Source organism: Asparagus officinalis, chromosome 4 (assembly GCF_001876935.1).
Source record: "Asparagus officinalis chromosome 4, Aspof.V1, whole genome shotgun sequence".
Classification (NCBI taxonomy): Eukaryota; Viridiplantae; Streptophyta; class Magnoliopsida; order Asparagales; family Asparagaceae; genus Asparagus; species Asparagus officinalis.
In genome coordinates, this window is record NC_033797.1 from 25,413,763 (window position 1) to 25,427,339 (window position 13,577).

Genomic DNA, 13,577 nt, shown 5'->3' on the forward strand with positions numbered 1-13,577 from the left:
CTATATGATCACGGAGTTCGGACCTTCCGTCCTACGTCTCCGCTCCCCACTCCCGGGGAGAAATTTACTATCACAATCGGGTTTTCTACGCTCACCCGAATAATGTTTACACCATATAATATCGGTTTTTAACGCTCACCGATCAACGTTTACAATCTCACAATGTAACTACACTCCACACCCTTTAAGTGTTGGTCTCTAGCCCGTGTCTTTCCTCAAGTGCTCGGAATTACCACCTCTCTCTAGGCTTTACTACCGACCCCACTCCTCTTGGAAGCGACCCTGTCTCTCACCACACACTCCTCTTGGTGTACTAGTATAATACAATGTGAATCTCATAATAAGCATAATACAACAAATGATTGTTCTCTAATAAGGATGAGAACACAGTTAAGCTCACTCTCAATGTTACAAACACACAACCCAAATCATACTATGAATGTAAATATACTAAGCTTAATGGTTATGTGTATAAACAAAAATAAATAAAATCAAACTCAATTAAAGTCTAGCTAATATAAATATGACAATGTAAATGTAAACAAGCTAGATAATTGAGTTAAGAAAACTTCTATACAACAAGAGAGATGGATGATGCGTCATAAACATGTACCAAAAAGGTTGCAAGTGCACAACCGTGTCAAGTTATAGTATTTAAGATATCGATCCCACGAGGAAGGTGTTTTGTAGGAGAAAATATGAAATCGGTTCTTATGTTGTGTGCGTGACAAGTAGGAGTGATAAGTGAATGTGATTGTGAAGAGATTGAGAGAGTGAAAATGGTGTGTGAATAGGTGCAAAGTGTAAGTGAGAGTGGATTTGAAAAGAATGAGTATGATCAATAAGGTGAGAAGGAAAAAATGAATAAAATCAAGAAACAAATAAAAAATCAAGAATGAAGAACAAAATTCAAAAATAAAAGAAAATGCAAGAAATTAAAGATGGTGGATTCAATTATAGATATCGATAATCTAAAATTAAACGCACTTCTTAGAAAATGGTGATTCCCTAGAGGGTTCTAGCCTAAAGGCGAATCAAACAAAATAAAAAAACAAAAAAAAAAACTAAACCCAAGAGGGTTCTAGCCTCAAGGTGAATAGTGTAAGAAATTAAAATCTAACTAAAAGAAAAACTAAACCCAAGAGGGTTCTAGCCTCAAGGTGAATAGTATAAGAAATTAAAATCTAACTACAAAATAAATTGCAAAATCTAAACTACAAAATAAAATTGCAAGAATTAAATACAAAAAAATAAATCTACTCTATAAGCATGAAATAAATCTAAGGTAAGAGGGTTCTAGCCTCTTGGCTATTTAACAAGAAAATAAAATCTAACTACAAGCATAGAAATAAATCTAAACTAATAAGCAATAAAAGAGAAAAAGAAAGAAATGTAAACCTTCAAATAATTCTCCAAGGCCGTCTCAATTAAGAGTAGCCCTCCTCTCCAAAAGGAGTTACAAAAATTTTCACACCCTTAACCCCTCACTCTCTACCCCTATTTATAGTGATCTTTAATGAATTTGAGCCATTGGATTTGTCTTGAGCCCCAAGCAACAATCTCCACCTTTGAATTTGGTTTTTGTTATTCTCTAGCCCATGTGATTATCAAAATTCGGCCCATAAAGAAAAATCTACAGCTGCAGCAACCATATGATTATGTAAGAAAGTTTGGCCCAATGACATTTCTTTTGATTTTGAACATTTGTAGCACAAAGTCAATAAGCAAATCCGGCCTCCTATGCACACCAAGCCACAGGTCCATGAAGTTCGGCCCAATCACATTTGATTTTCAAATGAAAATCTGCAGCAATTAAGTCTCCATCATGTCTGGCCCAAAGCAATTTCTGTAGCAGCATGATTTTCTCATTTGATTTAGAGCTGCAGCAAAGTCCAAGTCCCATTCAAAGATTTTAGCAAGTCTGGTCCAAAAATAAAAATGTAAATCTCCAAGCTAATCTCTATCCCAAGCCATCAGGTCCGGTCCACATGGAAGTAAATCCAAAGCTGCAGCATTTCATTTGATAATCCGGCCCATATGAAAGTCCGGCCCAATGGAGCAAATTCAACTCTCTAAGTAGCAATTAAATGAGAGCTCATGGGTGTTTTGTTGATGGGCATTGGGCCTTCAAGCTTGAGAAAATTCTCTTGTGAAAAAAATGAGTTGCCATGGACATTTGGGATATTTGGGCTTTTGGGTTTTTTTTTTAAATTCAAATATTTCCTTTGGCTTCTTGAATTTCTCTTATTTCTTTATTTACTCAAGGGTCTTTGTTGAGAGATGTGATTTTTAGGATTTATTCTTCATTATCCTGCAATTAAAGATAAAAGCAATTATTAGTGGTATATTTATTCATATAAAATAGATAATGAGAGTATAAAATTGCAATAAAATGTGATTATTAAGGAGTTTCTCTTAGGTCTGTTAGGATGAATGATTCAGATCTGCTATCTAATCATATATTTCTTCCTGGATATGGCAAACCTTTAAATAACTCAAACAAACTTCGTCCAATTCCTAGGTTCATTGCACGAATCTTAGCCTATAACTTGTTTCCAAAAACTGGAAGTTTTCATTTTATTTCTCTAGAATTAGCAAAAGTTTTATATGCTATAATGGGAAATATTCAAGTTAATTGGGCTGAAGTTTACTTTGACAATCTTCTGACTATTCCAAGAGGATTTCTTCCTTATGGTGCATTCCTAACTAAAATCTTTGACAAATTCCATGTCGATCTCCAATCTGAAAATTCTGTTGTCCGTTCCATTGAATTTTTTGATTTAAATGCCCTAACTAGGATAAAATTGACAAACTTTGAAATCCAAGAACAAAATCCTCAAAATGAACTTGGACCTCATCAAGAAGAAATTCCACAATCTTCAACTCAAGCAGGAGCTTCTTCAAGTCAACCACCACCTTTTCCTACAGAACCTTCATACTTTTCAGACGTGCAATACAACACTTTAAGTGCACGTATCCTTATCAAGAAGAAATTCCACAATCTTCAACTCAAGCAGGAGCTTCTTCTAGTCAACCACCACCATTTCCTAAAGAACCTTCATGCTTTTCAGACGTGCAATACAACACTTTAAGTGCACGTATCCTTGAACTTGAAACTGGTCAAAGAGCTCTATATGCACAGAATTCATATATCATTAGTAATCAAGAAGAGCTAATCAAGAAGTTTGAAGACTTGGACACAAAGCTTAATGCGTATTTTCAAGGACAGCAACCTCCTCCAGCACCTTAAGATGTTTTTATGTTAAGTGTCAAATCAATTATGTTATTCTGTTTAAGTTTCAAAAAATATGTGGTTGTGTGTTGTTATGACTTATGTAATATGGTATTTATGTTGCTACTATGTCACTTATGTTGATTGTGTGTTTTTGTTATCTATGATAATGTCTGGTTAGATAATGCATGTGCTACATATTTTAAACAGATCATGGTGATGAACATTATGGAACTTTTGGTCTTTATGGCAAGTCTTTGCCTACCTATTTGGATGGGTAAAGTTATGGACTATGTTCATAACCTGGATGATTTGTTTGAAGTTTTAGCTCATGTTGAAGAAATAATGTCATGTTTATCATAGATGTTTTTCCTCTTTTTGTTATCATCAAAAAGGGGGAGAATGTTGAATATCATATCTCCATGATAGTGTTTTGATGATAACAATTTATACAGTGTGTGCACTAACTTTTATATGCAGATTTTAATATCAGAATATGTACAAGTGCAAGTTGATTTCAAGGCATTTTGAAGTGAAGAAAATGAAGAACAAAAGAGATAATGTATTTTACATTTTCTTTACTTAGAATAATTGTACAAGCCTTGATCACACACACGCACACACACACAATATTAGAACACACTAACACAGGCTTAGTGTGTTGGTTAACAATAGAAATCCCCTATGTTAACCATTAGAATTATAGTTAAAACTTGATTATAAAAACTTTTTATAGAAGAATTTTTACTCTTAGTAGTCGACTAATTAGAATAGTAATCGACTACTCATGTATAAAACTCGAATACATGTTTCTGTCAATTTACAGTATAGTCGACTACAATAGATTATAGTCGACTACTCAAGTGTTCGACAGAAACATAAGTTTCTGTTATTTTACAGTGTAGTCGACTAATCATCATTATAGTCGACTACTGAACTCAAATTGCATTTTATCAGTTTCTGTCAAATTACAGTGTAGTCGACTAATGAGCATTATAGTCGACTACTGAGAAATTTTCTAAATACACAGAGTCTGTCTGAACTCAGTGTAGTCGACTAATGTTAATAGTAGTCGACTACAGATATAGTTTTTCCAGTTTTCAAAGTTTGAATTTGTGACTGTTTATAACCGTTTTTAAACGTTTTTAAAGTTCAAAAAATTGTCTTTTCAAGGGCTATAAATAGGTTATTTGTTCAGAAAAATTGCAGAGACATATATACCCATAAGCTTTTATTTTTGTGCAATTTTTCAAGTGAAAAATATTCAGATTTTGTGAAAAAGAGAAGTTTCTGAAATTGCCTCTAAACATTCATCAAATACTTATCATTTAGGCAATTTACAGAGGTTAAAAGAATCCTAAGCCACTGCTGCACTTCACTACACATTCAAGGCTTATAGGATCAATTGTGTTCTTACTTCAACAAGGATTTCTCTCGGGTTTGAGAGTCGGTTGTGAGAGGGTTAGTCTCTTGGGTTAGAGCTTGGTGTTCAAATTGGCAAGGTGTTTGTCAATTGGTGTTGCAATTTGCAGGGACTTGCAAATTGGTCAGGTTTGCGTTTGATTTTGTAAGTTTATTCAAAATCATAGTGAAAACTCTCAAGCGGGATTTGCTTGGGGACTGGATGTACACCGGATTGGTGGAACCAGTATAAAATTCTTGTGTTTGTGATTGTGAATTTCTGAGATTGCCATTTTTCTTTGCAATTTATAATATACTTTGCATAAATTTTAAAAGAACACGATTCACCCCACCCCTCTAGTGTTCAAGTGTATCTATTTCAGATCCTACATTTGGTATCAGAGAAAGGTGAAAGATGGCATCGACAAATACTTCACAATTCAAAGAAGGTCACTCAACAAATCGTCCACCAATGTTCGATGGATTGAACTACAACTATTGGAAGTGCCGAATGAAGATTTACCTTCAATCAATTAGCTACGAACTTTAGAACGTCGTGGAAACGAAATATGAGAAGCCAACCACTCCTTTCGCGGAATGGACTACATCTCGAAGGAACAATGCAAACTTGGATTCTAAAGCAATGAATGCCTTATTTTGTGCACTTGACAAGAATGAGTTCAATAGGGTGTCAACGGCCACATCTGCATACGATATTTGGCATACACTTGAGGTAATTCATGAAGGTACAAATAAAGTTAAAGAATCTAAAATTTCTGTTCTTGTGCACAGATTTGAATTATTCAAGATGAAGGAAAACGAGACTATAGGAGAAATGTTTACAAGATTCACCGAGAGATGGTAAGAAAGATACTTCGATCACTTACTCCACAATGGGAAAAGAAAGTTACCGCTATTGAAGAAGCCAATGATTTATCAACTCTTACGGTTAAAAATCTTATTGGTAATCTTATGGCATATGAAGTTCAAATTGAAGATAGAAAGAATGATGAAGAATCAAAGAACAAGAAAGCTCTTGCATTCAATACTACTTCCGATAAAGAAAATTCAGATGATGATGATGAAGAAATGGGCATGTTTGCACGAAAATTTCGGAAATTTATAAAACGAGGTATTTTTAAATCAAAATTTCAGAAATTTATAAAACGAGGTAATTTTAAATCTAAGAGTTCAATTTCAAATAACCCTCTTTGTTTTAAGTGTAATAAACCAGGGCATATGAAGAAAGATTGTCCAATGTTGAAGAATAAGCAAAAATCAAGTTATTTCAACAACTTCAACAACATTCAAAATAACAAGAAAAGGAAAGCAATGGCAGTCACTTGGGATGATAGTGATGAGTCATCTTCAGATGAAGAAATTGAAGAAAAGGAAAGTGCTCACATGTGTTTCATGGCACAAGATGAAGTAAGTGAAAATGAAGAACTTTTAGATGCTTTTAATGAATTATATGAAACCTTTTTGAGATTAAAGGCTTCACATAATTTTCTTAAAGGTGAAAATAAAAGATTACTTGAAGAAATTTCAGATTTAAATTCCTCTATTTTTTCTAATTCTTAAATAATTAAATTAAAAGAAGAAAATTTTTCATTACTTAAAGAAAATGAATGTTTATCTAATGAGAATAAATATTTAAAATCAGAATGTAATGATTTAAATATTCGTATTAATAATTTAGAAAAAGATATTTCTTCTTTTAAATCAAGATATGAAGATATATGTTTAAATGTAAGCAAATTTAATAAAGGAAAAGAAAATCTTAATAATATTCTTTCTTTTCAAAGAGAATCACAAAAGACAAAAGGATTAGGTTTTCAAATTAATAAAAACAAATCAAAGAATACAATATTTGTAAAACCTTCTTGTGATTTGCATGATTATAAATATGAAAATTTGTATAAAAAGAAATCAAAATTCTTTTCTATTTGGGTTCCAAAAGAATTATCTTCTTTACATAAGAATTTTTATATTTCTGATTTTATTAAAAATATTTATTTATCACCTAACTATTTAGGCAAATCAAACTCTTCATGGGTTTGGTTTCCTAAAGGCTAATTTAAAGGACCCAACATAGTATGGGTACCAAAATGTAAATGTTTATTATTTCAGGTACCCAAGAAAGATAGGTGGATTTTGGATAGTGGTTGCTCCAAACATATGACTGGAAACATTCAATTGTTGTCATCTTTTCAAAACAAGGATGGAGGTACCGTTACTTTTGGAGATAACAACAAAGGAAAAGTCATCGGTATTAGATCTGTCGGTAATCCAAACAAACCTATCATTGATAATGTTTTATTAGTTAATGGTCTTAAACATAATTTACTAAGTATTAGTCAACTTTGTGATAAAGGTTATAAAATTGTTTTTGAAAAAGAATCATGCTTAATTTATGATATTGATTTAATAACCATTATTTTTAAAGGTTATAGAAAAAATAACATATATGTGTTATCTATGAATAATATTTCAAATGAACATTGTCTTATTGCATCATCTAATGATTCTATTTTATGGCATAAACGTTTTGGACATGTTAACTTTAAACATATGTCTAAGATTTCTAAAAATGATTCTGTAAATGGTTTGCCTAAGATGTCCTTTAAAAATAATTTTTGTGATGCATGTCAACAAGGAAAAATGCACAAATCTTCTTTCAAATCTAAAAATGTAATATCTACAAATAGACCATTAGAATTAATTCATATAGATCTTTTTGGTCCATCTAGAGTAGCATCTTTAAATGGAAGTAGATATGCATTTGTTCTTGTTGATGATTATTCTAGATTCACATGGGTAATTTTTCTTAAACATAAAAATGATGCTTTTAATGAGTTTTCTATATTTTGCAAAAGAATTCAAAATCAAAAATCAACTTCTATTATCTCTATACGTAGTGACCATGGAGGTGAATTTGAAAATGAATTATTTGCAAATTATTGTGACCAACATGGTATATCACACACATTCTCTTTTCCTCGTGCTGCTCCACAAAATGGAGTTGTAGAAAGGAAAAATAGGACCTTACAAGAATGTGCTAGAACCATGTTGTGTGATAGTAATTTACCTAAATATTTTTGGGCAGAAGCTGTATCAACAGCTTGTTATGTATTAAATAGAGTTTTATTACGACCTATTTTAAAGAAAACCTCTTATGAATTATTTTATAACAAAATTCCTAAAGTATCTTACTTTAAAGTTTTTGGTTGTAAATGTTTTATCTTAAATACAAAGAAATAACTGCCGGGGGTACTATTTCACCAAGGAAATAATAGCCTTTAGTAATCGAAATCGACCAAGCGAAATCGAGACTCTTCTTGGGATCAAAGGCCAAGCTTTGATCTGGAGGAAAACCGTGTAGATCTCATATCTGATCTCTCTCGAACTCCTGCCTTATTTAGCATGCACTGATGGATTTTCAACTTTTAGCGACGGAAATTTCCGTCCCTAAATGTCGTTTTTCCGTCCCTAAAAGTTTTAGCGACGGAAAAAATAAATTTCCGTCGCTAAAACTTCGACGCTATAACAGGGGTGCCTAAAAAGACTTTGAGCGACGGAATTTCCGTCGCTATAATTTAGCGACGGTTTATTAGCGACGGTAAAATGGTCGCTAATTTTAAAAAATAAAAAAATTAAAAAACATTAGGGACGGAAAATCCGTCCCTAAAAGTTGTTTTAGGGACGGAAAAGCCGTCTCTAAAACTTATTAGGGACGGAAAATCCGTCCCTATTTTTTTTAAATATTTTCCAGATTTGATTTCGTGCATGTTTTCCGTCGCTAAAATAGGTATTAGGGACGGAATTTCCGTTGCTAAAAGTTTTTTTAGCAACGGAATTTCCGTCACTAAAAAGTAAAAAAAAGAAATTTGGAAATATTTTGAAAATTGAAAAAACCCTGTACAATATCGATAATAATTTTTAAAAACCTGTTCAATCAGCAGAAGAAAGCTTCAATCTTACGCAAATATCACATCTCACGCATATATCACACATTTAATTCAATAAAAACAAGTAAAAGTTTCTCGACAGGTACATAATAAATATTGTTTATACAACACAAGAAATTGTTTTCAAAGTTATATTAAGGACAATCAATCCTCCTGATCATCATCATCTTCCTCATCCTCAACACCAGCCACATTATGACTACCCCCGGCTGCACCTTGTGAAGAAGTCCCGGCCTGTAAATATAAATCAAATGTTAACAAGTGTGTGTAAACGTTAATAAGAGTACAAATATAAATATACTACAACATAACACCACAACATCACAACATCACAACACAACACCACAACATCACAACACAACAACACAACACCACAACCTATGTAAAAATAACACGGATCCGACACGGCCATCCGACACGCCGACACGAGGCAAATCCTAAAAAATACATAGGATACGTGTGTTCGACACGTGTGTCCGACACGGACACAACACGACACGGCTTCATGTTATGTGTGTCCGTGCTTCATAGACCACAACACAACAACACTACACCATCACAACACAACAACACAACAGCACAACACCACAACACAACACTACACCATCACAACACAACACAACACTACACTGCACAACACATCACCACACATCACACCACAACACAACACCACCACCACAAATCCTTACCCTCACCTACCAACCAACAACACTCCCCCTCGCCCTACCCCTCCCCCTCAACCACCACCACAACAAAATCCCCACTCCTCATCCTCAACCACGATCAAAGCCCCCACCCACCAACCAATCATACTCTACACACCCCCTCCCCCTCCATCACTACCATTTGTGTGTAACAGTTTGTATTAGTATGTATCAGTATGTACGATATCATCTAATTAAAAAAAAAAGCAAAGTATATATATTACCTGTGACGACAGAAAATGTCTCCTATATGCCTCCTGAGCCTCCTGAGGTAGAGTCGACATGAATTGTGTGAACTCCAATACGATCTGCTCCCGACGCCTCCGTTCTTCCTCTAGAGCCTGCTGATATGTTGTTTGCTGCGACAGGCGATCTTCAATCGCTTTTAATCGCTGCTCCATCGAGTCTTGATATGAACTGCTTCCTGGTGTTCCTTGTGGTGCTGCAGACTCGTAGGTGCTACTAGACTCGTGCGGCCTCTGCTCGGATCCTCTCCACCGATATCTGTTCTTCCTACTAGGTCCAATGACCGTCTCGATGATGGAGTCCTCATCCTCTCTACTTAGCTGGGCAGGAGTGTTAGAACAGACCTGAGACTGAGTCAATTGCTCCTGTACCTTGGCATGTAATTTCTCCTGCGATATATCAAAACAACCCGGGCAAGTGGACTTAATAATGATGCATTGATATGAAATTGAATATATAAATGAACTGCTACTTACAGTCAGATCCTTATTCTTTGCTGAATGTCCTGGAGCCCCCGTGATGCTCGTAACTGCGAGGCGCGTTGCGATTCCTCCTTGCTATTTCAGCTTGAGCCTGCAAAACAATGTCAATTCGAAACAATATAGAAATTCAAACAATAAATTAAAAATATATACTTCAATAATACCTGAATTTCAGCCGTGTCCCAGTAACTGCAAAGTGCAAAAAAATCTACTCCATCTGCACGCGTGTCAAGATGCCATGACACGTCGGACATTCCTCCAGAGCTTCATTACACTTATTGTACAAGATGCAGTCGTTAATACAGGCGTCTATCTTCTTGTAATCAAGCCCCAGCGTATCAACAATCTTGTGAGCTTCGTAATAGGTCGCGGGGATGCTTTTCTCGCCGCCTGGAATGACTTTCCTCAGCAAATCTAATAACATCTCAAAATGTGTAACAGCCATCCCACTGAGTGTTTGGATATGAATAAGCCTCAACATAAAAGAAAGCCTTGTGAACTCCTTACACCCCTTGTGAACTCTTTACAGATGTAACAAAGTCAAGAGAAGCAGTGCTTTCTGGATCCAATGCTCCACTTGCCCAACTGTAAAACAAAATTTAGTCACTTAGATAAATCGAAAATTAGTGGTTCTTTTGAATATGAAATTTATGACATCTAAACTTGAGTTAAATATTGTTTTCCAGACAGCATATGTGTTCTCGTTTATGTTGAATCTACAGCAAGCTTATTAAAAACTACAAACTTATTTTCAAAATAACAGTTAATTTACTAACAGTGCCAATGGCATAGTCTCCAATCTTGGATACCCATCAATCACTCGACCAACATTATTCACTCTAGTTCCTCTCAAGCCATTAACCTCCATAAGCAGCTTTAACACTAACATTGTAATCAAAGACATCAAGATATGAGATGGTAATTTGGTCATAAATTATGGTTCCAAACAAGCAAATTCAAGCTTCATACTCATTGAAGCTTTGAAGAATAAAGCTAAGACACTAAAAGGGAAACCCTAGAAATTACCTCGGAGGCGATCGATGGCATAGAGCTCGAAACCAAAGAACACAATTCCTTGAGACATCAATACTGCATTAAAATTAAATAGAAAATGACGAATGTAACTCCCACTAAATAACACTGCTAGGATAAACATCAAACAACAAGTGATTATTGAGCTAACCGTTTCTTGCTGCATATAGATAGATTAGCATCCAACACCTTTGTTTCCTACCAAAGAAGCAATTAAAAAAAAAGAATCATTTTTATTACCTTCGCCTACGAGCTCAATCCCTCATCCTTCCCTTTCATCTCCTTCTAAAGTATGCATCAACTTTCCAAGTACTTTTCCTATTAAAGGAACAACAGGCAGTATGCATCAACTTTGCTAGTGTGAAGCCAATGGAGATTAACATAATATATATGCACATCTGTCTATGAATCATAAGGACACTGATTACAGACACAAAGCAATTTTGGATATTATTAGATGTCCATTACACCCTAACTCCCAGCATGTTAAGTATTATATTTGATACATTCGTGGTTAAAATTATTTTTAAAAATCTGAAATATAGAGATCCTAGAGAAGTTTGCTTCTTATGAATTTGCAAAGTTTAGAGCAAAGATGTACATAGTCAAGCAAATCAATAGATTATATTCATCTAAATATAGAGATCCAAGCATCATCACAATGAAGAATACTCCTAACTTTAAAGAAAAAAAGTTAACAAATGTCACCAAAAGTAATCATGCACCTTGGATTGCTGTGGTTACCGGTAGGAGTATCAGGCTGGAATTGTGGCATGAACTCACATCACAAACACTCATGTTCAACAATGATATAGTGCAAATCTCCTAAAAATAAGTCTAAAGGCGAACCAGTAAGTTAGCGCATAATCAAACGAACACCTACAGACACACATTACATATATAACTGAAACTCAGAGAATGCCCAAGTCTAGCATATCAAGAGAATCAAGTCATCACCATTCTCAATGTGGATTTCAAGTGTTCTTATTATACGTAATAATCACAACATTTCACATGCTCTAGAAAGCAATGCAATTTTTTCAAATTAGACAACTAAAATCAGTAAAACGCAACGGAAAACTTACAGTAAAATCCAATTCCCATCAAGAAACTCCGCGGTCTCGTTCGGCGCCGGTGTCGGACTCTCCGCCTCCAACTGGTTTACCAGCTCAAAAATCTCAGCCCTAACCTCAACGCTCGCTCTCAGTCCATACTCAGTTCCATAGAGATTATCCACAAGGCAACTCTTTAAATCCCCCAACTAGTCACTATCGGGTTCATAGCCCGAACTCGCTTCCTTCCCCTAGTCATCCTCATCCCTCGGAGGATCGGGTTCCGATGCTACCTCTGGATCCAGATCCGATTTCTCACCCCATTCGTCAGTGATCTTGGCTGACGGCAACGAGTCCTTGCCCCATTCGTCCGAACATAAAAAACAGGGATGAAAAAGAATGATAAATGAGGAAGACCCAAATTAATCCAATCACCTACCAAAAAAAACAAATAAAAATTTACCTGCACGGAATACTTAAGGGCGAGTTCAGCGACGGAATCACCCCGCTGCAAACGGTGCGAGATGGCGAACCGATCGAGGCCGGGACTCCTCCAGAACGCCGTCGACGATGGGGTCCCCATCACCCACTTGACGTTCCACGGTTTCCTGAAGGCGAGCTCCACCAGCTCGCGGTCGGAGGCGAGGAAGCGCCAGAGGTGGCAACCCAGGCGAGGGCGTGGCGAGATCAGGAGGGGGTAGGAGCTCCAGAGGCGCAGTTTGGTTCGGGCCCGCGCCGCGCGTCAGTCACAGATGAGAGTGGAGAACAGAGAGAGGGAAGAGAGGAGGAGAGATGATTGGGGCGGGGGAAAGAGATGACAAGGAGAGGAGAGAGAGAGAGAGATTGAGGGGGGGGAAAGAGAGAGGGTTACCTCAAACGAGCTAGGGAGAGAGCCGGCTGCGACGGCGGAAGAATGGGGCGGCGGAGGGAACAGGCGGCGGCGGTGAGAGGAGAGGGGCGACAGATTTTTTCTATCGGCCGGTGGAGAAGAATGGCGGGGAGAGAGCGGAGGGCGAAGGAGGAGAGGTGGGATTCGGTGCCTGGGGGAATTCAGGGAGAGGGGGGACGGGGGTCGGAAAGCCAGATTTTTATCGGGCGCGGGCAGCCCAAATTTTTTGGGCGCCCGCGCCCAAATTTTTTAGCCCTAGATTTCTTTAGCGACGGAAATTTCCGTCGCTAAAGATGTTATTAGGACGGAAATTTCCGTCGCTAATAATCCGTGGCTATATATTTTAGCGACGGATAATTATCCGTCGCTAAATTGTATATTTCCGTCGGTAAAAGAAATTTTACCGACGGAAAAATAGCGACGGACTATTCCGTCGCTATAACCCTTGTTATAGCGACGGAATATTCCATCGCTATTGTTCCGTAGGTAAATTGCAGTTTTCCACTAGTGTATAGGAAATATTTCTGACAAAGTAACTATTAGATCTCATTTTAATTTGATTGCTCATAAT

General features: G+C 36.3%; 1 protein-coding gene across 1 annotated transcript in view; it reads right to left on the reverse strand.

The window, feature by feature from the left end:
* LOC109838375 overlaps window positions 1-9,706 on the reverse strand; it is a 71,050-nt gene extending 61,344 nt beyond the window's left edge. Inside the window, exon 1 of the mRNA XM_020406825.1 lies at window positions 9,530-9,706. Within this exon, the coding sequence (XP_020262414.1) occupies window positions 9,530-9,706 (177 nt within the window). The remainder of the gene's footprint in view (window positions 1-9,529) is intronic.